Below are 22,218 nucleotides of genomic sequence, written 5' to 3' on the forward strand. Positions count from 1 at the left end.
TATTTTTAACCAGTTGATGAAAGAAGATCCAAAACCAAATTTGTGTAAAGTTGCAAATAGAAATTTCCAATTTCCAATTTCTGTCTTGGTTTTACTTTTCAACAGACCAACTCTGTGTGGTATTCTGGCATTTAATGGGAAATTTTGGCTGATGTGACGATGTTGTTGTTTCCTCTTTAAGAATGTCTTCATTGCCAGTGATATCTAAATGTTAAAGTTTCAACTAGCCCCATAGACATATCTTTTTAACAGATCCCATAGGCAATCAGCATTTCACATAATTAGCACATTATTAGCAGACACACTCAGTGCTAAATTAAACATACACTTAAAATTCAAATGCTTCTGGCTTCTTGGCAGATTTTTGGGACTTTTCAGAATAGTGAAAAATTGAAAAGCAAATCAATTCAATTCAGTTTTTTTTATAAGGTTCTAAATCACAACAATAGTTACTTTGGGGAAATTTATATTGTAAGGTAAAGACCCTACAATAATACAGAGTGACAGTGGGAAGGAAAAACTTCCCTTTAACAGGAAGAAACCTATGGCAGAACCAGACTCAGAAAAGGGCTTCCATCTTTTGTAACCTGTTGGGGGTATGGGGAAGAGGCACGCTGACATGCTGTGGAGGAAAGCCAATGATGAATAATAATAACTAATGATTCAATTCAGAGTGGTGTATAAACACACAGTGAGTGAAAAGGTGAGTGAAGAAGATGGATTTTAGTGGAGGGAGACTAAAATTCCAGAAAAAAACAACACTTTACATAAAAGTTACTAACTGATTTGCATGTCATTGAGGGAAATAAGCCCCATCCCTAAACCTCAGCCAGAATTATTGTTCCCACAGATTGGCTGTGTGCCATGATTGCAATCAGCCAATCAATCAATCCCAGATACTCCTCATCTCAACCTGTATATCGAATCATTCTGCCTCAGGGTGACACTGAAAAACTAGTTATGCATTTATTCCTTCTAGCCTGGACTATTCTAATTTACTATTATCAAGATGTACTAAAAACCCGAAAAGCCTCCAGCTTATCCAGAATCTCTGCAGCATGACTACTGACAGGGACTAGAAGTAGAGAGCATATTTCTCCTATATTGACTTCTCTTCACTGGCTGCCTGTTAAATCCAATTTTAAATCTAATTTAAAAAACCTGCTCCTCACATAACAGATCTTAAATAATCAGGCCCCATCTTATCTTAATGACCTTTTATCACCCCATTAGAGCTCTCAGACTGCAGGCTTAACTGTTGTTCCTAGAGTATTTAAAGGTAGAATGGGAAGCAGAGCCTTCAGTTTTCAGGCCCATCTTCAGTGAAACCAGCTTCCAATTTGGTTTTGGGAGACATACACCATCTCTACTTTTAAGATTAGAATTAAAACTTTCCTTTTTGCTAAAGCATATAGTTAGGGTTGGATCAGGTGACCCCGAGGCCTCACACTGCAATAGGTCTAGGCTGCTCCGGTATTTCCATGATGCATTGATTGTTTCTTCTTCAGTCACTTCACTGTGTGTTTATAGACCTCTCTGCATTTAATTATTACTTATCATTAATCTATGGCTCTATTTCAGAGCATGTCTTTGTGCTGCCTTCATCCACTCAGCCCCAGCCAGTCATGGCAGATGGTCACCCCTCCCTGAGCCTGGTTCTGCTCAATGTTTCTTCCTGTTAAATGCGAGTTTTTGCTTCCCTCTGTCGCCAAAGCACTTGTGGGTCTTATGCTTGTTCATGTTTTTTCTGTTTTCTTTGTCCCATTTTAAGGTTTTTACCTTACAATATAAAGAAGAATTTCACTACATGTTGTACTCTGTGTGATTGTATAGGTGACAAATAAAGGTTGTCTGTAAAGCATCTTAAGGGAACTGTTGGTGTGATTTCACACTATATAAATAAACTTGAATTGAACTGAATTAAATCAGTTTCTTCTATTCCAATCTCTCCACCACCAAGACCAAAGAGCTGTCAAAGGACATCAGGGACAAGATTGTAAAGCTGCATAAGGCTGAAATGGGCTACAAGACCATTAACAAGAAGCTTGGTGAGAAGATGACAGCTGATGATGTGAATATTCAGGGGTGGAAGAAATGTAAAATGATCATCAATCACCCTCGTCTGGAGCTTAAGGCAAGATCTTACCTCACAGGGTGAGGATAATCATAACAGGATGAGGATCATCCCAAAACTATATGGGAGGAGTTTGTTAATGATCTGATGGCAGTCATGACCACAGTCACCAACAACTCCACTGGTAACACACTACACTGTAATGCAGGGATGTAAAACTCATTTTACATCATGTGCTACATACAGCCTACTTTAAGTCCAGACCAGTGAAACTCTCCTTTCCATCAGTGTAAAGAAGTAATTGTTTCACTGTAAATGTTTATATTAGACTGTTCTATTTTTTTATATATATATTTAACTATTATTTATTAATTCGGTGTAGTATAAATAGCCATGGGGAAGTTTTTCATCAGTACATTTAAAAAATAAGTCCAAAATTTATGCCCTCCTTAACATTTCTTACAGAAAATCTACAACCAGCCCCACTGTTAATATGTAGGTTCTCAATGCATAAGGCCAACAAATGATCAGTAGCCATCTATGGACAAACACATCCTCACTCAAGTGGAGCCAAGTGAGGGTAAAGTCTTAATCCATTTACTATTTTTTTCACTTAACCAATTCAAGACTGGAACCTATTCCAGCTATCACAGGGTGAGAGGCAGGTTACACCCTGGACAGGTTACCAGTCTAAAGGTCCTTTCACATGAGAAGCTGGGTGGGCTGACCACTGGGTTAAATGAAAGTTCTCTGCACTTTGCAGGATGTACTTACTGTACATAAAACCTTTGTTATCAATTTGAGCACCTACAACTTCAAGTCTCATTCACCCAATCACACACATATCCATACAGAACTTTTATCTACTGTACCATTCACTCACACACACACCATACAGATGCATCAGAGGCAACTCTGGGTTCAGCATCAGTGCACAGGATGGACTGAGGGAACCAGGGATTGAGCTGCCAACCTTCTGATTGGCAGATAGGAAGACCATCTGCTCTTCCACCTAAACCACCTTAGACTCACACATTGTGATCAACACTGATCACAACATGTGAGTCAGCCTGGCAAAATGCAAAGAAATTTAAAAAATAAAATAAAATCACTGACATGCTCAGAGTAGGCTACCTCCAAAAACCGGGGAACTACGAGGGTGAGACAAATGTGACCGATCTGTGTATTGTTTATGTCATATGAAGTTAATTGTTAGTTGATATTATATTTCGTTAACTCCAAATCAGATTTGAGATGTTTTATCTCTTTTTGATATTTAAATTTTTATCTGTTTTTTCGTGAATAGAGCACATTAAAACCTTAGCAGCACTTTCCACACAAGAGAGACGCGTGGTTAAAGAGATGCAATCGATCGAATCATTAAACCAGACAATGTTTAATATATTATTTAAATCAAATCAACAAAGCTGCACCATTGACTGTACAGTCAATGAGCTGCACAAACGACATTTTTATATTTACATTTATTAAATGTAGATTCGTCGGTGAAATTTGTCGAAAGTGCGGTATCGATTGTGAAAACAGATAAACATTGAGCAGCCTGCAGTGGAGCTGATCCTGCTGTGAGCCTGTTGTGCCTTTTCCCCAAATAAAGGACGCTTGGAAGAGGAGAAAATATGAGCGACTTACTCGGAATCACGTGACTCACACAGATAGGTTTTTCGTCTCCATTTAACCGTTTTCCTTTTTTGTATATGATGGCTGAGCTAATCTAGTAGGCTAACAAGCTACAGTGCCTTTTCCTCTACCGGAAGAAGATCAGAGAGTGCAGCCTCTGTTTCCTCCTGATGGCTTCAACTTCTGCAGTTGGAAAAGGTATTTTTGTTCTGTTTGTCTTCCTATTCTGTCTGTTTTCTCCGTAGCTAATGTTTATATTTCTATCAACTAGCTTTTACGTTCATTTTTACATTCACAAATTAGTGATTAGCCATATTTTAGCAGTTGGTGGTAAATACCCCCTCGTACAAAGACGTTTCTTTCCTTTTTTTGACCAATTTCTTAAAGAGTATTTGCGAAGATTATTGTTATATGTTATAGCTAGTGTTATATTTGCCCAAGTTTAAATTTGCACTCACTTTAATGACTTAGTGACATCATTAATAAATATAATGTCACAATGATTTTGCAGCAGAATGGCGTGAAGGTGACAGTTGTCTGGCTCTACACCCAACACATGGTATCCTGAGAGAAGCCACTATCCAGAAACTGACCTCCAGCTCTCTTAATGAGGATACAGCATGGGTGATATTTAAAGACACTAATAAAGATGTGGGAGAGGATGAACAAGAGGCGGAAGCCATACCTGTCTCAAAACTTATGAGACCTGGTTTGAGGGACTCCCTGCATGAGAAACCTTGGTTTCCTACCAGCCTGATAGACCCCAGGTTATGTGTCCCGTTAGAGCTGAGTGATGCTGATGAAGACCGAGTTCCCTATACCATCAATAGATACCTTAGAGCTTACCAGCAGGAAGGTATCAGGTTCATTTACAATAACTACATCCGTTCCAGAGGTTGCATCCTGGGAGATGACATGGGCCTGGGAAAGACTGTACAGGTACAAAGCACATTATTCTTTTGTGAGAACTGTTATATGCCAGTGTTTGTTTTTAATTTTGCTTCCTGTGGCTCTCTTCCTTTTCATTCTTGTCGTCTGTTGGATCTCACCTTAGGTCATTGGTTTTCTGGCTGCTGTATTGCACAAAACAGGCACATGGGAGGACATTGCAAACAACAGGCCCCAGTTTCTGCAGAGTCAGCAGTCATCTGAGCAAAGTAATCCCAGCAAAGTAGGTTTTTTTTTTTAAAGCTTGCTTACATAAAAATGTGACCTGTGTTTTAACAAAATTTTCAAGAAAAAAACACACACTATGTATTTGATAAAGTGCAACAAGTGACAGCAGTGGAATATCACAGTCACAATTTTGACATTTCTGTGACATTTCTGTTTAAGGTGTTCCTTATTGTGGCCCCACTGTCAGTGCTTTACAACTGGAAAGATGAGCTGGACACATGGGGTCACTTCCAGTGTGTGGTGGTCCACGGACTGAGGAAAGAGGAGGAGTTGGCCCGCATTAAGAAAGGGCGAGTTGAAATTGCCCTCACTACCTATGAAACTCTTCGTCTCTGCCTGGATCAGTTTAATAAGTAAGAACCATGCTTAAAAAACATGTATAGTACATTTAGTACTATAAATATAAATTAGGCTCCTTAAGAAATTGTTTATTTTGGTTTTTATTTATTTTTAAGGCACTTTAGTTGCATTTTAGATCAATTTTATGCCGCAAATAAATTTGCCTTATCTATTTATGCCCTAGATTATATCTTTGCCTTTTCCCTACAGGATTGACTGGTCTGCTGTGGTTGTGGATGAGGCCCACAAGATAAAAAATCCAGACTCTCAGATCACTCAGGCCATGAAGGAGCTAAGATGTAAGGTTAGAAAGCTTGTGTTGTTATTTCAGAATTCTCGTATTTAGTATGGACTACTAATGAGTAGGGATGGGTATTGATAAGATTTTCACGATTCCGATTCCATTTTCGATTCTGTTTAACGATTCGATTCTTTATCGATTCTCTTATCGATTTTTTTTTTTTTTTTAAAAAAGGAGAACACTAAGGTCAATTAGCTTAGATCTTTGTTTTATATCTTCTCTTTGAACAAGATAGAAATTTAGGAGTAACATGGCCTTACAAACCCAACAGTGAGATCTTAACAGATCCAACCTATGGCTCTTCAATGGAGTGTCACAGGGTCCCCAGGAAAAAAAATTGTGAATGTAAAATAATAAAATAAATATTCTTCTGTAGCAATTACACAAGAATATCCAGTAATGTCCCTGCCTACAATTAAACACATTCACTTACCGAAAATCGGGGGCATCTACTGTGGCAAATGGGTGCAAGCCTTTTACCACAAACTTAGTCACTGCTTGGTGACATTCGTCTATCCTGGCCTGAAAGGAGACGCTACCGGTAGACTGTAGCAATAACTGCCAGCATCTGAGCCAGCCAGACTCTGTCTGTCTCTCTCATCATGGTCACCTAAATGCACAGTAATGGCAGGTTTTGTAATAAGGCAGATCGCGCTAACATAATATGCACTGTTAGTTGATTATTTACCTGCCGTATTAACGGGAGAGGACGTGCAAACGTTACCGCTGCTGCTGGGTTGAGATTCACGAGTCCGGAGCGGAATTAAAAACACGACATTCATTTAAGGTTATCGCGTGTTTTGTGAGCAAATGCTTTTGCATATTCGTAGAGTTTCCTCCCTTAAATGAAATATCCACTTTGCAAGTATTGCAAGTTGCCCTGTTGTCATCCGTTCTCGTAAAGTATAACCAAACTTTTTAGCGTTTGAGCCGCCATGTTTCCTGCCAGGTAAATGACGCTCCGCAACGTGGTGACGTCATTCGGGGCGACTGAAATCGATAAGGGAATCGTTTGCAAAAATGGCAAACGATTCCAAGGAATTGAAACAGTGGGAACCGGTTCTCAACAAGAACCGGTTTTCGATACCCATCCCTACTAATGAGTCAGTATCAAATAACTGATAGTGGAAAGTGTTGATGTCTTTGAGGCTCTACACATTAATTTCTTAACCTTTTAGCAAGCTCAACTTTGAGTCAGGATTCTAAGGCTAACTTTGTATTTCCATCAGGTCAGAATTGGTCTCACTGGAACTATTTTACAGAACAACCTGGAGGAGCTGTGGTGTGTTATGGATTGGTGGGTTAAAATTACAACCTTAAAATTTATATCACAACTTCTTGTCTTTTAAAAACTGTGAGAGGCATAAAGCAATGCAAGTCGGGAACATGTTTGGATATGGGAGGCTATTTCACTTCACCCTTTCTTTTTACAGCCCTCCGCAAGTGTTTGACCACTGTAGGATTTCAGTTGCTCAACATTTCTTGGCCTCCTCTGTTGTTTTTATTGTTTCATAATTTGCACAGTGTTTTTAATGGGCCATGATAGGCTGCCAAGAGAGGGACTGTGGTACTGCATGAGGAAATCAGGAGTAGCAGAGAAAACTATAAGGTTGGTGCAGGACATGTACGAGGACAGCAAGAAACTGGTGAAATGTGAGTTCAAGCTGGAAGTGGGATTACATCAGGGATCAGCTCTGAGCTCTTTGTTGTTTGCGATGGTAATGGACAGGTTGACAGATGAGGTCAGGCAGAAGTCTCTGTGGACTATAAGATTTGTAGATGGCATTGTAATCTGTAGTGAGGGTAGTGAGCAGGCAGACAGGCAAGGAGCAGCAGTGTGGCGTGGATTAATTTAGATACCTGGGGTCAACCATTCAAAGCAATGGACAGTGTACAACAGTGAAGAAGCGAGTGCTGGCAGGGTGGAGATGAGTGTACGGAGTGATGTGTTCCCGAAATGTTGCAGTAAGTGTGAAAGTAAGGTTTACAAGATGGTTTTAAGACCTGCTGTGTTGTATTATTTGGAGAAAGGACCACTAATTCCCACAGGAGGTGCAGCTGGAGGTGGCAGATCTGAAGACGTTAAGATATTTTAGCTTATGTTGAGCGGTTTCGAGACAAAGTTGGAAGATTGAGATTTTTTGAACATCCAGAGCAGGGATAATGTACATATTGGACAAAGGATGCTGAATGTGGACCTTCCAGGTGGGAGGTTGAGAAGAACACCACAAAGAAGATTCATAGACGAAGTGAAGGAGGACATGCAGAGGGTTGGTGTTGGAGAGCAGTATGCTAGTTATAGCGTGAGATGTAGTCAGATGCTCCACTGTGGTGACCCCTAAACGGAGCAGCCTAAAGAAGGCATTTTTAACTAGACCATTTTAGCACCTGAATTCCTGTAATACAAACAGAATGTAGGTTGGCATCGTGCTGCTGAAATAAGCAAAGCCTTCCCTGAAAAACATCCGTGACTGTTCAACATCAATGGTCCCATCAATGTGCAGAGATGGGCACTAATGCACTCCCACACCTCCACAAATGCTTGCCTCTGGTCTTATTGCTAACAAGAACCGTTAAATCTTACCGTTAAAAATCGTACTTTAATATGTAGACTTTGTCCCATTTTCAATTAAATTTAATGAATTGCTTTATGTTTTTATTTAACTTCTATGCAGGGATTCAGATTTATGTTTACTTTTCTCTTCAGGGCTATACCAGGTTGTCTTGGTAGCTTAGGCCACTTCAAGAACAAGTTTTCAGATCCAATTGAGAAAGGGCAGAGGCACAGCGCAACCAAACGCGCTCTCGCTACAGGGAGGAAGGCCGTCAGAGCCCTGGTGAGGAAGATTTCTCATTGGTTCTTCAGAAGGACTAAAGCTCTTATCAAAGAACAACTGCCCAAGAAGGACGACCGGGTAAGACTAGATGTCAGACTGACCAACACTTTTATCACTTACTGTCCTTTATCATTTTCATAATTACATTTTTTTTAATTCAATCAAATTTATTTGACTTAATTACCTTCTCTCTTCTGGAAACGGCTTATGTATGTGTTGTTTTGTCGAAGGTGGTGTATTGCTCTATGACAGAGTTTCAGCAGACAGTGTATCAGGCAGTGCTCGACAGTGAAGATGTGACATTACTCCTAAGGTCATCAGAAAAATGTGACTGTCACAGCAGACGCACCCGCAGAAGCTGCTGCTATAAAGTTAGTTTTTCTCTTCTGCTATCGTGTGTCCCTGCAATTTACCAAGCACAACTTGATTCTATATGTTGAGACCAAAATCACTTTTATTGGATATTTTGTTTGTTTGTTTACATTTTATTTTACCCACTTTAAAGTATCACATCATAATATCCCAATGTATTTTAACTGCAGTCTATATCAAGTGTATTTGTGAAGGTTCCTAATCTTTTTTTTCATTAAGTAACTGTTTTAAAGTTCATTATAGTCTGCTAGAATACACCAAGTAAGAGATCCCATTAAAGCAGAAAGGAAACTTTATGCTTTTGCATAAAAATCACATGTATAAAAATCAACAAGAAGATGCTTTGTCTCTTACATTAAATAATATTTTCCTTCTATCATAGACAAACTCTGATGGTGTTCATATGAAGGAGCTGTACTTTAGTTACCTGGCCATATTGAGAAAAGTTGCGAACCATGTAGCACTCCTTCAGTCTACTCCAGGCACCAGCAAGAAACAGGTAGAGTTGTTATGCTTTGCACATGATTCTGGATAGATTCTCTCAAGATCTTGTTCATTAAAATGACTTTCCTACTTATTTTTAGGAAAAGTATGTAAGTGCTGTTTGTGCAAAGGTATTCCAGAAGTTTCCGGAATTTGTGCATAGATGCAAAAATGAAGCATTTGAAGCCCTGTCAGACCCAATGTACAGTGGAAAAATGAAGGTAAACACGAAAACAGCTGCATGATCCCTTCACTGCCGTTTGTAAAGGGGGTTAACAGGTTTATGCTTTCTTTTAGGTGCTGCAGAAGCTTCTCAAATTTTATCTACAAAAGAAAGCTAAAGTGCTTATTTTTTCTCTCTCAACCAAGGTGAGAGCTGCGTTTGCATTTTTTGTGTTTCTGTGACTTTGGATGTGTGATTGCAGGTTTTGCAATGAGTGAATTAAATACTGAGTCATATCTATTTTGATAGATTCCAATTTGTTCATTTAAATAGGGAGTCTTCTTTTAGGGTCTTTTTACATTATACATATTTTCCTTAGGCAGTGTTATTAAAAAAAGCACTCTGTGCAGTTTCATTGCTATGCAGATGATACCCAGCATTATTTTTTCATCAAGCCAGATGATACAAATCTACCAGTTAAATTACTGGCATTTCTTAAAGACCTGGATTACCTCTAATTTCCTATTTCTAAATCATCCAAAACTGAGGTTTTTGCACTTGATCCTAAAAAATCTTGAAAACATGGTGTCTAAGTAACACTATAACGAGTCTTGGAGTTCTTTGTGACCAGGATACAGTATGTCCTTCTGTATGCATATTAAACACAAAATATCATCCTGTCTCAGAGTGATCCTGAGAAACCAGTTCTAAATCTTTCCGTTAACAGAGAGTTTTTCCTTCCCACTGTTGCAAAGTGCTTGCTTATAGGGGGTTATGCAATTGTTGGGGTTTCTTTCTAATATTGTAGGGTCTTTACCTTACAATACAAAGTACTTTGAGGCAACTGTTGTTGTGAATTGGTGCTATGCAAATAAAATAAAATTGAACAAAGGAGCAGCCTGAACCCTGCTAATCGCGTCTTCTGTTAGATGAATTGCTTATAGAAAAAAAGGTCTAGAGGACGTGGTTTTCTCATTACATCATGTTTATTTATAAGTTTGTGGTGAAGACAATTAGACTGAGACTGCAGTCTAATGGTTGTAGTCACCTGATACAGTATAGCTCATTTAAGCTTCAGGTATATCAATCAGCAGTTATTATAGTTTTTGCTTTCTGTTCAGTTTAATTTCACTCTCTCCAGGAATACATCAGGTGTCTTTGAGGTTCTGTTGAAATGCTGCTGCGTCTGCTATAATTCTGGAATTAGTTTCAGAGTGGGTTTACTCGTTGAATTTTTAATAGTTTCAGATTTGTTGTCATTATCATGTAGGTGAGATTAAAGTGCAGAGCAGTCTGATAATACACGGTCACATAGGCTTAAGTCTAAAAGTAATATTTTTATGTTAAGTATTGTTGTGTTATCTCAGGTTTTGTTTTTATTTAATTTTACAGCACTTTCAAACTCATTTTTAGGTTTTATATTAGTTTTAGTTAGTTATAACCTTGAGCCTAAGTTTCTTTTTCTCAGTCTTCATATCATAACTGAAAGTACTTAATTTTTGATGTGAGCGTGGGATGCAGGCAGGAGTGTGCAGAAGGGAGGAAGCATGATATGAAGTCATATTTTCATGACCTTGGTTTTACTTTAATGCTAATCATGGTGTCCATACAGGCCAGTGTAGTGCTCAGTGTTTAGCCTCACTGTAGATCTGTAAGTATAAGTTGTAAAGACTGAAGTCCAGTAGATATTTTTAGATATGCTGCTTCAGTTTACACGTGTAGGATCTATTTTCTATACAAATCTACTGATTAATGAACTCCTAAATGGTCATTTATTGTGTATTGAATCTTTTAGCTACTAGATGTGCTGGAGAGCTACTGCATGGCTGTGGGCCTGGACTTCAGCAGACTGGACGGATCCACCAAATCCAAAGAGCGAGTCCAGATCGTCAGAGACTTTAACAGCTCCTCTCACATCAACCTCTGCCTGGTTTCCACCATGTCAGTTGGAAATACCAACACTTGTAGCTTTTAATTTTATCCTAGGTAGTATTTGGTATTGAAACCTACTAATATGTGTATTTTCTTTTAGGGCAGGTGGTCTTGGTCTTAACTTTGTTGGTGCTAATGTTGTGGTGCTGTTTGACCCCACCTGGAACCCAGCCAATGACCTTCAGGCTATTGACAGGTAGGCTGCCAGCTGACTAGATATTATTTCATAGCAGTGTTTTGCTGCAGCTCTTTAGCTAACCTAACAATATTCTGGTAATTCCTAACTGTTGCATACTGCATCCAAAGTCAAGGCAGGGATGTTTGGTGTTATTGCGCCACTTTGTGCTGTTGAAAAGCATCATACTTTGTGTCTTTTTATACACATCCTCAGGGCGTATCGCATTGGCCAGTGCAGGGATGTGACTGTTCTTAGGTTGATCTCACTGGGGACTGTGGAAGAGGTCATATACCTACGACAAATTTACAAACAGGTACCAGACTACTGTAAACTCATAGACATAATGTAATCTGCAATTTAAATACTGTATATACAGATGAAGCTATAGTATATAAATTAGATGCTGCATTTCCACATTCTCTCCCATGTTCCAGCAATTGCACTCCTCTGTAGTTGGCAAAGAGAGCTCCCGGCGGTATTTCGAAGCAGTGCGGGGGCATGGTGACCATAAGGATGAACTGTTTGGGATCAAAAACCTATTTAGGCTGCAAACTCAAGGGACCTGTCTCACCCGCAAGATTTTAGAGGTTAGATAGCCGACAGACCTTTTACTGTTTGACTGTGTGTGCTGCTGCCTGCCTGGACTCACATCATCCCACTGATTTATTTCCACAGTCGCAATTCAGGGTTTCACAAACCAAAATGACTTTTACTGTTTCTTGTCTTGGGCCTTTGGAGGCATTTATCACTTGCTTTGATTTTCCACTCAATATCAAGACTTAAACTACACTAGGTAGGTATGACTGTCCTGGTTTCATCATCTCAGAGTACAGAGAAAACTGGGTGTACATATTTCCATCTACATAATAAATGCACTACATCTCTTAATCTTTGAATTCCCGTGTTGTTAAAATAATTGGCTGTAGCTGCGTCCGCAAGGGTGGTTAGCAGGATTCAGAAATCTTGATTTATACATACAACAGTATCACAGTACTCTAGGTTGCTTGTTGTGTTTTTAAAAAGCAGGATATTGCCCAAATAGGATTTCCTTTTACATTTCAAATTAAAGATATGTTTAAACATACAGTTATAAAAATGGTATCCTGCAGAAGACCTAACCTGTCTCTCACAGTGTTATACTAAATATCAAAAGTGAAAGATATTGTTGTGCTGATGGTTGTGACAGAACTGAGTTGATGCCGTTCACTGAAATGTTTGTTTTGATGAATTCCTCTCAGAGAGAAGGGCAAGTGGAGGCTGGTGTTATGATGAGTACACACACAGGCAAAGACACAGAGGAGGAGACAAAGGGAGCTGGCGTGAGTAGTCTTCTCTTCTCAGAAACTCAGAACATCCCTGACTCTGTCATTCTTTCCAAGCAGACCGCTTGTCTTCCCATTCCCACGCAAACCCTGCTGTCCGTCGGTCTACCAGCCACACAGTCTTATTAAGCAGATCTCAGCTGCTGTTCTGAGAGAGTGAAAGTGACCAACTTGTACTGCACACTTCCAATTAATTACTATTAATACTTGCAAACACATCAAGTGCAGTAGACTCTGGAGTACGCTATGGAAGGCCTTTGCTCACAGATAACATTTTATTCTCTGTATATTAGTGAAACTGAAGCATGAGGCTCTTGTTGTGTCACCACCACATATGAACAGCTGGGTGTCATTACTTGTTTGCTCTAATGTAAGGCACATACCACAATGAAGTCTGTCTTCCACTTTTCAGCTATTTATTTATACAGTGGTACCCCTTATCATCCTTTTCCCAGCCAGGCCTGCAGTGTGCACTATGCTGTCCTTTTTACTACTCCACTGAGAACAGTCAGAGCAGTTTTTTCCTTGCAAAAAAATCCAAAAACAAATAACGAAAACCCTGAAACACTATAGTGATTTCAGACATACTCTAAGAACCTGGATACCTGCAAAAATATGAGCTAACCTGGGTCACCTAGTTCATGAAATTGAAATTAGAATCAGTTGGGGGGCAGCCAGAGACTCATTCATGTAACACTGGAACACGTTATGACCCTTTTCTTTTATCATTATAGAAGCTTTAAACCACATTAATGGAAGTTAACAAATAGCTCCGTATCACTTGAAAAATTGCCTGATTGGGTCACTCAGTGGTGATACAGGTGGATTTTTGAGCTAAAGCTACAGTTCACTTACAACAAGATTCAACTAATAAGAGAAATGTATTGACTGCCCTTCTTGTCCTTTCTTTCTTAGTCTGTTTCTACCTTGTGTCTACTGTTTTAGGAAGCTGGAGGTTCTTCACCTACAAAAGTCCATGTACCAAATGATAAACCAGTGAAGGAGATCAGCGATGCATCAAAAGTCTCCACAGGGGTGCTGGACTTCAGCAGTGAAGAGGATGAGAGGGAGCAGGGGTTCAAGAGAAAGGCTTCAAACCTCAGTACAGATGATTGCAATAGGAGCAGGAGTGCTACAACAGGTCCTGGTCGAATGAGTCTCCAACAGCATGGTTTCTCCAAACTCTTTGAAAGAGTCAAAGAAGCACCAGCGCTAGAAGGACAAACGAGTCCAGAAGATGAAGGAAGCTGCTTTGAGGAAGATCCTGAGGAGAAAAAAAGGGAAGACACATCGACCTCCATCACAGGAAATGTCGTTGTCCCTTTGGGAACAGAAACCAGGGACACATCCTGCAATTCAGACAGAAAATTAACAGATAATGGGAGACAAGACGGTGACACGGGTCTGAAACGGCAGATACGTGAAATAATTACTGTGGATGAAGATGGCAATAAAAACTCTAAAGTAGAAAAAAATAAAGTTAATAAACTCAAAACTACATTTCGCCAAAAACACAAGTTTGATGGTTACTCAGATGAATCTGAAGACTTCGACTTGGAGGCAAAGTCGTGGTCCAAAAAGGATACTTTATATTTACATGATGGAGCAGAGAAGGGGGGAGGAAGGACAGACTGCAGTAAAAGAAGGCAAAGTGCAAGTGAAAGGGATAAAAGAAGATCAAAATACACAGAAGATATAGAGACATTCTCATCTTCAGAGGAGGAACATGTAAGTCCACACATGGAAAGATCCAGAGTTAAATTGCAAAAACTTGGGCAAAAACTTGTGACGAGCACAACAGAGAAGGAAGCTGTGATGCCGAAGGCTGTTTCGTTTACAACTTTGAAAAGTCAGACAACCCTGGCATCTAAAGAAAAGAATGGAACTATTGACTGCATGCTAGGTTAGTTCCAGTACTACTTTAAACACTTTTAATAACAAAATTGTACCAATTCTGATGGCCTTTTTTTTCTTTTAAGGAGGTGTACAGGAGGTGGTGTACACCCACTCTAACCAGCGCGTTGTGGGTGGCAGCAAAGCAGAAGAGCTAATCAGTCGAGCTGCTGTACGGGATGTGTTTGAACGCAAAATGTACTCGCAGCTCCCGGCCAATCACCTTCTAGGAACCCAAGAGGTACAAACACTGGTCTGATCCATTGATTCTTCACATAGTATAATATAGAGCCCTCAGTCAAGCGTCATACCTTTAACCCTGTGTTGATGGCAAGTTAAAGGATCATTTCACCCAGTTTATAAAACACATTTCTGTCACATGGGAGTGGTACTTGTAGATTACTGTTGGGCAGTTTGTGCTGATTTGAAACAGAGTTGATCAGTGAAATTTTAAAAAGAGTAGAACTATGGGGTAAATAAATGCTGTTCATTATGATTTAGCGTAATTACAGGACTTTTAGGACCAGTGACTTAAGACTGTCCATTAATTGCAGCACAGTACTTCATTTTTTACATGCTCTTTCATGCCTGCAAATCTGGTCCACCAGTAATGACAATAAACTATGTTGTTGTTAGGTAACTTGACAGAGAGTGGATCAATATTGCTCTGAAACTTTACTCTTGTTTGATTGTACCAGAGCTTGGCGGCGAGCTTGCCAGACAGTGAGCCGTGTCATTCCACTATGAGGCTGCAAGAGCTCAGTTTGGATCATCCAGTCACCTTTACCACCAAGAGTGTGCATCACACCAAACACAACACCTTCATCTTTGGCGAGACTCCCAAAGCCATACGCAGGTAGTGAATTGTAAAAGAGTTTAACTTATTTTAAGGCAGAAGAATCACATGATGATAAGAGAGGTCGGGGGTAAAAGAGGGAGAGGTGATGAAGGTGTAGGGGAAAAACTGCAACAGAAGAGTAAAAAGATTTCTGATATGGGAGCAAAAAAGTAGGATAATAAGTGAGAGGAAGGTTGAATAGAGGAGTAATGGGGAGGAAAGGAAAAGAAAAAGGAATTTCTAGCAGTGAGGAATGAGGTCAAAACCTACCGGAGATATAGTGTTGATTGCCCCACCTGGGCCTCAGTAATTGTGTATGTGTATTTAGTGAGGGACCACCTCTGAGCTTTTCCTTCCACCTATTTCCCAGCATCGTGCCAAAGATTACCCAGTTATGACCATGCCCAACAGTGCAGGAGTTTTCCCCTTCACAACCGTCCCCTCCTGGGACTAACCAAAATGATCGCCTTAGGACTTCCAAACCCACTCTGATACGTACACACACATATCCTAACAAGCATTAGCACACGTTCACATGCAGAGCATTCAAATACACTCTGTTCTGTGATGTTCTGCTGCATCACCCCCACCCCTTTCTAAATACTCAAACGCAGACACACAGACACTGTTTGTGGCTCCAGTCTCACTCCCCGAGGGCTGTATCCCTGCCTGGAGGCTCACCAGGAAGCAAATACACACTAGTTATATTGCTATCGCCTCAGTTAACCTTGGTGTTTAATGATTAAAATCCACATGCGCATCAGGTTATACTGCTCCTACTTTTATTGTATTGTTTTGTTTTCTTTTGTTTTTTCAGTAAAAGCCACAAATGCTAGTAACACCACTATAATTCTGCTTTACCACCACGGAGGTATTTCTGTCCCCAATAATTGTTAGAGCAGAGTTTTACACACTGCACTGCTTTCTGGGTATGAGCGTGAATATGGGATGTTTATAATTAGTTAGGCCTCACTCAATATGTGGTTAATAGTATAGGCCTTGTGGCTTTTTGAAGAGGTATTATTTGAGATTTTAAGGCATTTTATGGTCACAGATGCCAGATTCTAGCCTTGATCTTACTGTGCATTTGTGAATAGAGGTTAGGAGAAATCATTAGTTGTTAAAATATCCTGTCGTCTTCAGTATCTAACACAATTTTCTATTTTTAGTTTTTTTGCACTTTCTTCCTTCATTATCGCCCTTTTTTTTCTTTTCTTTCTTTTTTTTGCAGGCAACAGCTGGAGGAAATGGCAGAAAAATTCAAATTTCCCACAGTCCACCAGTTTGCTGTTGAAATTCTGAGCAAAGATTCAACCCAGAGACTGGCCTTGCTTCACCAGTATTACACTTCACTGAACCTCCCTGAGTTGGCTGATACGGTCAAAAACAACTTCCCACAACCTGTTTCAGCACAAGCCTCCCCCTTAGCTGCTAACTCAGAGATCAAAAATCCACAAAAGGATGCTTCAAAAGCCACAAAAAATTTGATATTCACTCAAAAGAATTTCAGAACTCAACCTGAAACATCGCAAAAAACTCCTGTGCCACCAAAAAAGGCTAGAAACTCAAAAGGCGATACTCCAAAACCTCGCAAAAAGCAAAGAATATCACAAAGGAATGTGCTGGAACCTCTAAGTGATGTTCCAAGTCCTGAGTCAGAGGAGCAGGACGAGACGCACTGCAGTGCCAGAGGACTCAAGCGGACAAAGGGAGGTAGTGTTTCTACTTCTGGAGCCCACATAGCTGGTGGTGGTCTTGGCGGCGATCGAGTCAGCAGCAGTGGTCTTGGGTCTGGGGAGGCTTCTGCTCGCCTGAACTGCACAGACAGAAATACCCCTTCTTCTTCGGACCTCAGCCATGGCAGTTCCACCATGGTATCCAAACCCACAGCACGAGGAAAAGAGCAAGAGCAGAAGTCATCTTTGAGGATAAGTGAAACTTTGCAGAGGGAGCAGAGAGAAAATTCTCAGCCCCCTTCCATCTCCACTAATCGCTCCTACCTAACAGAGCTGATAGGAGACACCTCGATCCTAGATGACTTGCTAAAACCCAAACCCAAGAGTACTCAACACATCCCAAAAACACCACCCGTAGCACCTGTAAACACCAATCTTACCACGCCTTCACCGTCCGCACTCACTTCCAACTCTGATGCAACCTTACACACCCAAACTACACACCAGGTCGAAACAACAGCACGGGCATCGAAGGGCAGTCGCAAAGACTTCTGGGACATCCTGAACGAGGGTAATGAGGAGAGTATCAATAGATTAACAGATTTAGAAGAAGTGCAGAGAGTTTGCATCACCACCAACTTTGCAGCTAGAACCGTGTCTTCAGAGAAGGACAGCAAGAGTCTCTGGAAAACGAATGACAAGTTCCTGTGGAAAAAATAGCATTTGAATTTGTATTAGTGAACAGTTTTGCAGATTTGTCTGCAAATTTTAGTTCTTTTCTTTTGTTTAAAACGATTGAATCTTTTAAATTGTCTTTTATTTTTACTTTTTAAAAAAGAGAATTCTCTTGTTTGTTACTAAAATAAACTTCAGTGTAATCACTCTTGAAAGTATTTAGTTGAACGTGCATATACTTTTATGAAAATAGTTTCCCTGCTCTTTTTTTTTTCTTCTTTTTTTTTCTACACTGGCTGAGCACTATACTTTGTCGTCACAGTGGTAAGTTGTATATATGTATCATGTGATGACAACAGACAGTTTCCATTACACTGGACTGTTTCCAACAGAGAAACAAAAAGTGGAACTTCAGGGCGAAGCTGACTCAGATCTCATCAAACATGGTTATGGTTTGGACTTAGCATAGGCAGGAGTGTATAGTGTCAGCCCTTTAGGCCAATCACACAGGTATAGTGGCCGATCAGCTGTTCCTAAATACAGCAACTGTGAAAAGACTAAACTTTTCATTTGGTAGGTGGTTGGCATCAGGGACTACACGTTTTCTTTTCCTGCCAACCAGTTGTTGTTAAGGGGTTAACGACTGGCTTCTAGGCCTGTGTGACTGATATCATAATTGTCACCCAATAAGTGTTGGTGACTGTGCAGAGATACCACTTAAAACTCCTTAATGGCTGTTAGGTCTGTGTCACTCCACACCCGTTGCTGCCTCACACCTCCCAAGAGAGTGAACATTGCATAGTGTAGATGGTGATGTTTCCCTGCAGTCATCTGCACTGTAATCTGAGCGCTCTGTGGGTCTGCTGAGTTGTGCCCCTCAGAGGGGAGAGCTGCTGTGCTATTAGTGTAATAACAATAAGCAATTCAAGACTTAAGTGGAGCAGCGAGATGAGTGATGGCAGGTAGTATTCATGCCCTTCCATTCACCCATCATCTGAAAATTTTCATTGTAGTTGCATTTGTCAAATTCATCAAACTCTGAGCTTTGTCTTAATATGAAGAAAAAAAAAAAGGGTCATCGTGTTTGTTTGGGAGTGCACATTACTGTTCTGTTACACACAGCTGTGTTTGACCTCTTTCAGCTGTTGCGTTGATGTAAATGAAAGCTGCTCTGTTTAAGTGTTGTGTTCTGTATAGCAGAAATGAGAAAGTGCGGAACATCACTGAACGTGCCTCAACAAATCATGCAGGTCGGTAAAGTGTGTGTGTGTGGGTGTGTGTGTGGATGGTAGATCATTGCTATGTTTGCTAAATTAGAAGCCACACATCTGTCACACCTGTTTAATGAATCAAAAGCCTTTTCTCTTCCAAGTCCCCAAAACATTTTTCTCTCTTTGTTTCTGATTCATCCAAAACTGAGATTTGCGGATCCCTATCTTTTTTTTATCTTTTTGTGTTTACTGGCAATGGTGAAGCTCACTAACTGGCTGGCAGTGGTTCCAGGCTAATGGATGCCAGCTAGCATGGCTCAGTGGCAATCAAAGCTTTCATGTCCTTAGTACTAACTACATTATTATAACAAAGATCTGCTTCTGCTGCCATGACTTATAACTGACAATGTCTCAAATCAGTTGGATTATTGTATTTTATTACTTGCCATGGGAGGCCGTTTCCCACAGATGGAGCTACAAGAAATCCCACCAAAGAGGCTGACTGTTTTTCCAGTCCTCTCATTAGTTTCTTGTCTTTATGTGTCGAGGGAAGGTTGAGAAGTCTGTTTATATTTCCTGCCACAATAACCTGAGTGTCTGTAAGCCTGTAAAATGCAGCACAGTCAAGTGAAGAGATGGCCCTGAACCTCTAAGTTTATTTTCACAGGTCAGACTGTCACACCTAGTTTGATTTGATTTGTAAAAAACTGTGAATGAGTGTTGTGACCCACTCTGACCTCAGCCTGCAGTCATCTTTGGATCGGGTTTCTATAGGTTCACTCTGCAGTGTGTGAAGAACATCTGCAGGCTGTCACAGATTAAGAAATAGCTCATGTATAAATGCATAAAACAAAGCAACCAAAAGAATCTGTGCTACGAACTGCGTCTGTTATTTTAAAGACACTGTGAAATTAAAAAAATAAAAAAAACCATACACATTGACAAAAAGTAATCCAAAGTGTTCAGCGTATGAATGTGATAAATGTTGATGTGCAGTACTGTACAAAATAGTTCTTCAAGCAATAGTTCTTAAAGCTTTCTGAAGGTCAAAGTTTTTATGTGGACATTGACTGCTTTTACTCATTTTCAGTCCAGTCTTTGGGTTTTTAAGTCGGTATAAGAATCATTCAAGCATAAAAAGGCACCAAACTCAAAGGATGAACCAGTTTTGTATCTACACACATCTTATGGAGTGACTAATACAAATTTGACATTTTTGGTTCAAATTGTCAGTATTCACAGAGGAGCTCAGGAGAGAGGTACAACAGTAAAACGTGACACAGACTCTGTCATGGGGCTGCACTTCAGCCAGTAGTGTTGGTGATCTTGTCAGAACTGATGGAAATCTAATTTTGATCCACCATGTAGTACTATCCAGGAAGCATCTGATGAAACACACTGTCCGTGTGGTAAAAGCATAACTGGATAGAAAAACACAATGCAAAAGGATCAGTCATGGACTGGACTCCCCAGAGCCCAGACCTTAACATCACCGAAGCAGTGTGGCAACAGCTTGGCAGAGAACAGAACAAGCAGAATTGTACAAAGTCTGTTTTTGCCTTATTCACAGGTTTTCTGTTTATGTGTGCACCTGTTTCAATAAACATGACAAAATATCAAATATGGACAACTGTAACAATAAATGCTATAGTAAATTCTCTAAATGCATTAGTTAAGACTGGATTAAATTAATTTATTCCTAGCACTGTTTTCTGACCTCATATTGTGAGAAAGGAAGGTGTGTGTATGTAGGTGCTAGTTCCTGCATTTATTATGCTGTGTCTGCCAAGCCGCATACAACATTTGTGGGTGTCTGAATTTCTTACTTAAGTCCCTCCAGCCACTATTTCCTGTACAGAGTAAAAAATTCCTGATCATGCAAAACACTCACATCCTTGGTTTAACTTGCATTTCACTGTGGCCTTAAAAGTTTTGTGCTCAAAAATCTTTTTAATCTGTCTTATTAGGACCGTGTGGGTGTGAATGAATCCCATTTGAGCAGTGAGCAAACACCCTACCCTCTTTTACCAGATCTTTATTTTAATGTTTGCAATGCTACTTAACCTTTCTAACTAACTTTTAATGAGTCAGAAAAGAAAAACAAATGCAAAAAACTTCTCACTATTTCAGTAAAACTCATCTAAACATCACAACTCTACAAACTAACTTGTTGGTTGGCTAACAAAATTACTTATTAGGGCTTTTTAAGAGCTCATAGAGGAAATCATAGTATATAATTCTCGTCAAAGTTCATGCAACACTATAGCTTATTTAAAAAATAAGCTGAAAATAAAGGAATTAAGAAATCGTAAAAGAAACTTAGCTGACCATCATAGATGATAATGTGGAAACAGATAAATAGTTTCTATCCGAGGCCTATTTAAAAAAAAAAAGCACACATTTAGGTGACTCAGCAGGCAACGACTGTTTTGGAGGGATACAGAGTCCTCCTGTTACGGTAACAGGCAGAGGAGGTCTCGAAATGTGAAAAAGAACTCCCCCTTCATTACAAAATTACACACCATTTGCCCCTCATTCCTATCCAGTTGTCTGGGTAACTGCTAGCTGTAATTTGGGTTAATTCACTAGCTCCCGAGTCCTTCCTTTCCCCATTGTGCCCCATCATAAAAGAGATATAACACAGATGCACACACACAGACACACACAGATACACATGCACACACTTGTACAAACTAAGTTTATAATGCAGTGACTCACACAGTAAGGGAGACTAATCCTCATTTTGTTTGCTTCTCCTCATCACGGCTGGAAATAGGCCGTGTGTGGGAATATCAGTGTAGGAGATTCAGTGCAAATCTAAGCTTTAAGCTTTAATCTTTTCATTCCTAGCACCTTTATCGAGCTGTTGCAATAATTTAGTTATGAAATTCTTTAGCTGGGGTTCTACTGTTGTCAAAAATTGTATAATATTTTTAAAGATTTGCACAAAAAGGACACTTATCCTTTCTGACCCTGCCCTGTGTTGAAGGTGGGAGAGATGGAAATGGGAGGGCTACTCTTTTTGCTGCTTTCAGAACAAAAGGAATGGAAAATTGTGTGTTTTCCCATGGGGTAAATATTGAGAGAGTAGAGATATAAACGCACGGAAG

The 22,218-nt window shown here is 39.9% G+C and overlaps 1 protein-coding gene across 2 annotated transcripts; it reads left to right on the plus strand.

Annotated features, from left to right (window-relative positions):
• Positions 1-3,629: 3,629 nt before the first annotated feature.
• ercc6l2 (excision repair cross-complementation group 6-like 2) lies at positions 3,630-20,784 on the plus strand. 2 transcript variants are annotated; one of them, XM_006789808.3, is made up of 20 exons: positions 3,630-3,910; positions 4,224-4,651; positions 4,767-4,883; positions 5,048-5,241; positions 5,438-5,531; positions 6,758-6,825; positions 8,236-8,443; positions 8,596-8,736; positions 9,120-9,236; positions 9,322-9,441; positions 9,518-9,589; positions 11,179-11,324; positions 11,416-11,511; positions 11,707-11,806; positions 11,928-12,080; positions 12,732-12,812; positions 13,761-14,718; positions 14,795-14,949; positions 15,407-15,564; positions 16,778-20,784. In XM_006789808.3, the coding sequence occupies exons 1-20, from the start codon at positions 3,883-3,885 to the stop codon at positions 17,940-17,942; spliced, it is 4,599 nt and encodes a 1,532-aa protein (XP_006789871.2). In that variant the 5' UTR covers positions 3,630-3,882; the 3' UTR covers positions 17,943-20,784. The 2 variants fall into 2 exon arrangements, with proteins under 2 accessions (XP_006789871.2, XP_087705340.1); XM_087849214.1 differs by having other exon boundaries at positions 4,227-4,651.
• Positions 20,785-22,218: the final 1,434 nt, after the last annotated feature.

Source organism: Neolamprologus brichardi, chromosome 12 (assembly GCF_056152115.1).
Source record: "Neolamprologus brichardi isolate AB-2024 chromosome 12, ASM5615211v1, whole genome shotgun sequence".
Lineage (NCBI taxonomy): Eukaryota > Metazoa > Chordata > Actinopteri > Cichliformes > Cichlidae > Neolamprologus > Neolamprologus brichardi.